The sequence below is a fragment of the Penaeus japonicus genome, unplaced genomic scaffold (genome assembly GCF_977035675.1).
Source record: "Penaeus japonicus unplaced genomic scaffold, GWHDUDI00000001_assembly GWHDUDI00000008, whole genome shotgun sequence".
Lineage (NCBI taxonomy): Eukaryota > Metazoa > Arthropoda > Malacostraca > Decapoda > Penaeidae > Penaeus > Penaeus japonicus.
Genome location: NW_028234410.1, coordinates 12621642 through 12626641, shown reverse-complemented (window position 1 = coordinate 12626641; position 5000 = coordinate 12621642). Strand labels below are relative to the sequence as shown.

General features: G+C 38.7%; 1 protein-coding gene across 1 annotated transcript in view; it reads left to right on the top strand.

Annotated features, from left to right (window-relative positions):
* LOC122261514 (hemicentin-1-like) overlaps window positions 1-5000 on the top strand; it is a 229545-nt gene that overhangs the window by 90587 nt on the left and 133958 nt on the right. Inside the window, exons 3-4 of the mRNA XM_086538825.1 lie at window positions 519-698; window positions 1468-1620. Coding sequence (XP_086394951.1) covers window positions 519-698; window positions 1468-1620 — 333 coding nt within the window. The remainder of the gene's footprint in view (window positions 1-518; window positions 699-1467; window positions 1621-5000) is intronic.

Genomic DNA, 5000 nt, shown 5'->3' with positions numbered 1-5000 from the left:
CTTAGGCATTTACTTTCATCTATATAATTTGCAAATCTATTTAAAGAATATTTTCATGACAAAGAATTAGGTATAAAGTAATGTTTTTGTTTATGTTTTATCATTTCGTTTGTTTTTGTTTGTCTATCTTCTCGTTTTGCTTCCATTACCTTCTTCCTTTTCTTTCTTTTCCTTTGCGGTATCACTCTCTCTGCCTTTCTCCTGTCTTTCTTCGGCTCTGCCCGTTCTTGGATTTCATCCTTTGCGTATCCTTCTATTCTAAACTATTCTTCTCTTCCCTTCCCTTCTCTTTCTTTTCGTCCCTTTCCTCTTCACTTCCCAGTCCATCCCTTACTTTCATTTCTCATCACTTCTCATCCCTTCTCGTTCCTTCTTTTCCATTTCCTTTCTTTCTTTTCTCTTCAATTCCCATCCTTTCTCTTCCCTTCCCTTTCCACCTTTGTTCGTCCCTCCCCTCCCTCTCCTCCCTCCCCTATCTTTCCCTCATTTCCTCTAATTCTTCTTTCCTTCCCCAACAGGCTTCCAACGTGATGTGCCAGGCTACCCGCGCTATTCCTACCTAGGTGACCCGAGGTTAGGTGAGCACCACCTGGTCATCAAGGGCGTGACCTTGACAGAGGACGGCGAGTATCAGTGCCAAGTGGGACCCACGGACAGGACGCCGCTGATCTGGGCCGCCGCTAACGTCACCGTCTTGAGTGAGTGCCATGTGGTGCCATGTGTGGATGTGCTGTTTTTTTTTTTTTTTTTTTTTTTTTCAAATCCTGTATCTTTGTTTCTATACATATATTGTTTTGTATAGATATTTGTTATTTTTACTGTATGTATTATTTTATCAATTTTGTTATTTATCTATTCACTTATCTATCATTCACTATTTCTTTTTTTTTCTTTTCTTTTTTTTTGAGAGGGGACATGTAAAACCTTTCCCTTTTTATTACATTTCCTAGGGGGGCGGGGGGGGGGGGGGATCCTGAATGAGGTGCTTTTCCTGACATATTTGTACTTAATTTTTCCCTTAGTCTCTCTCTTCATAATCCTCTTCTACACTTTATTTTTTATTTTTCTTATCCTGACAAACACACACTCAAACTAAGATAGATAGATAGATAAATTGGTAGATTTATAGATAGAGAGATAGCTAAATCAATAGACGGACAGATAGATAGAGAAAGAGATAGATAAATTGATAGACGGACAGATAGATAGATAAATAGAGAGATAGATAAATTAATAGACGGATAGGTAGATAGATATATAGATAGGAAAATAGAGAGATAAATAGATAGATGAAAAGATCGATAAATAGGTAGATAAATAGAAAGACAGATCAATAGATAAATAGGTAAATATATAGATCATTAGATAAAGCGGTAGATAGATAGATTGATAGATGAATAGATATAGAACAGATATAAAGACATGCACCATATCAATCATTGTCTTATTTCCCATTCTTTCTTACAGTGGCGCCTTCAAGCATTAGCATCGTGGGTTGGGGTTCGGGCGCGGTGGTCGAGGTGGAGGTAGGGTCAGAGGTCGCGCTCGAGTGCCTGGTTTCAGATGCCCGTCCGGCGCCGCAGGTGTTGTGGTCCAAGGACGGCCTGGAGGTGAGCCCAGGTGAGTGGTTCAAGAGCGGGTTGGAAGTAAGCTCCGATGAGGGGTTCAAGAGCGGGATGGAGGTGATCCCAAGTGAGGGGTTCAAGGACGGGTTGGGGGTGAGGCCAGGTGAGTGGTTCAAAGACGGTCTGGATGCGAGCTTAGTGAGTGATTCAAAGACGGGTTGGAGGTGAGACCAAGGGAGTGGTTCAAGAGAAGGTTTAAGGTGAGCCCAGGTGAGGAGTTCAAGAGCGGGCTGGAGGTGATCCCAAGTGAGTGGTTCAAGGACTGGTTGAGGGTGAGCCCAGGTGAGTGGTTAAAGGACTGGTTGAGGGTGAGCCCAGGTGAGTGGTTCAAGAGCGGGTTGGAAGTAAGTTCAGGTGAGTGGTTCAAGAGCGGGTTTGAGGTGAACCCAAGGGAGTGGCTCAAGGACGGGCTGAAGCTGATCCCAGGAATTAATGTGAGTCAGCAATTATAAAAGTCAGATTGCTTGTTATATGCGACACGTTGGCTTTTGAGTAATCCGTACAGTAAGATTCCTCTCTTTAGAAAATAAGCAGATTAAAAAATAATAATAATAATAAAATACAAAATAATAATAAAAAAAAGTTTTAATTACAAGTAAAATAGGCGCACTTATTTATGATACATTCAAATCCTCCAAGCATAGTGAGTATTACCAAATTTAGGAATAAAACCAGGAATTTGATATTGGAAAATGATGCAAAAACAACCGTGCAACAAATGGATATGTCAGTCATGTCTGTTTATTAAAACAATAGATGAAAAAGGGCTTTTCCTTTTTTCCGTTGCCAAACGAGATATGTCTTTCCGGAGAGAAATTATTGAAAGAATATGAATTCCTAATTCTTCGTATAATGAATAACAATTTTAAAGTTAGAAATTCTCCGTAGCAACTCCCAGAATATGGAGCATGTCTCAGAGAAATTCTGATTATGTTAGACAATTATCTCAGAATCTGCGGTACTTTCAACTATCACACAAGTTTGCTCATGGAGTGGCAGGAAAAATAGTCCAGCTGAATTGTGTTTTTACCATATCATCGATACATGTGAGATTATTTTTAGCATTTGAAATATATCATCGATAAAGATAATTTACTATATACTGTGCTAAATCCGATGTTAGAATACTTAAGGGAAGAGAACGATTAACATTTATGCATGTGTATTATATACATAACCGTGCCATATATTGTACTGAACCCGATGTTGAATTCTTGAATATTTACAGCGAGAGCATAATAAAGATTCCTCCATATTGAGTCTCTTTGCAAAAATGCAACAGAACAAATTCATGAGAAAAATTTTGCATCCATTTAGACAAAACAGTAGATTGAATTCGCCCCGCTGAATCCGAGCGGAAATGTATTCAGAGATGTACCATTCTCTATCTGACTTTCTATTTTTCTTTTCATATAAAAAGATAACAAAATGTGACATGTGGATAAATGTACCGACAAACAAAGAAAGAATGATGAAAAAAAGAAAAAAGAGACAGACAGACCCAGAGGGACAGAAAAGCAGGCGTTATAGATGGAGTGTATACAATAATCCACTTGTTACTTCAGGAGAGGGGAGAAAACGAGAAAAAAAGGCCATAAATGTCAACTCCACGTGACAGCATCATTCATTGGTTTTATGCTGGTGATTCATACGTCAGAGATGAGATGAGAAGGGTTACGAGAGAACAAAATTTTGTTGTTGTTGTTGTGGTTGTTGTTGTTGCATCTGAATGACTGGAACAGGAGAGGACACACTGAATTGAGAACTGGCAGATAAAGAATCGAGGACGGGCAGATAAAAGATGTGTAAGAGACAAAAACTGAAAAGGCAAGTACAGAAAAAAGAGAAAAAAGTTTATGCGTGCGAGCATACCAAAAACAAATACAGCCACGCAAGTGAGAATTCGATAAATTTATAATAGAATGGAAGAGAGGGGGGGGAGAGTAGGAGAATGAACTATATATATAATATTAATATATAATATATAGATATATATTATAAAAAGAAAAGAAAGAGAGAGAGAGAGAGAGAAACAGAGAAACAGAGACAAGATCCCCCTCTCCCTCTCTCCTTTGCCGCCGCGCCAGTCCCGGAGTGAGTCGCAGCACCTTTGCCGCAGCGTCGTTCCCGCCTCCGTCAGATCCGCGGGTTTGGAGCATCCGATTCTTTATGTTCCCTTGAGTTACGAGGGTCATGTTCGCCCTTGTAAATGAGATTCAGGACATATATGCATTTACGGCATATACTAGCGGCTCCTTATGCTTCTCGTTTCAGTTTTTTATTTTCTTTCTTTTGGTAAATGCGCAACTGTTTTTGTTTTTTTTCTATGATTGTTTTTTTTTCTGATTTGTGTTTATGTGTGTGTGCGTGTGTGTGTTTGTATGTGTATGTCTGTGTGTGTGTGCCATACCTCTCTATGTTCGGATTGCAAAGTAATCAGCAGATATATAGCATGCCCTTTTATGAGAGTTGTTGCAGGTTGCATAGCATCACCTGGGGTGCTTTGGGACGCTGGCTCCGGGGACATCAAACAGTCGTTTGTAACCAGTACTGACAAATATCCTACAGGGAGGAGTACAGCACACATTAATCAACGAAGTACTTGTTCGATGTTTTATTTTGTTGTTATTGTTGTAGTTGTGACCAGTAGGCGAGTACATCACACTAGACCCCATTTTGACGACTGAGTAATTGTTCTCATTGTAAAAGCTGGGGCTTCATAGATCAGCAATACTTTCGTTCTTCTTTAAATTGATAGATTGAGATTGGTATGTTAGTTTTCTCTCTTCCTTTGGTATATGGTTTCATGATGAAATCTGAATAATAGCTGTACCCCTGATTTACTCGAAGAGGACATAGTGTATAAAGAAAGGTCAAATGAAATATATTCTGAACTTAGTTACAAAGTTTCATTACGATAGTATTGCTACGGGCGTGGCAAATTTTAGCTGCTAATATAAAAATAGAATGAAAAATAAACGGACATTTTTTTTAGAGCTTCTCAGTAAATGAAAATTCAAGGTTTGCAATGAAATATCATCTGTCGGTGTTAGGTAACATGGCCACGTAAGGAATGCTATTTTTCCGTTCATATTTTTACCACTCGTTATTTCATTTTTTTTCATCTCGAACGTAGAGTTGAATTATGTTTCGAGAGAAATTCTTCATTAGTATTCACCCCTGCCTAAAAAGAGCAAGTAGAACACTATTTGGAATACTGATCACAATGATTTCCACAGATACAAAAAGCCATTATGTGCACGTTAGGAAAACATTCCTCGATTGTAATAGCATTCAAACATTGAATTATTACTGTTGGTTAATCATGCTAATCATGGATAAAACCATCTAAATATCCAACGTTGTATTGAGGGT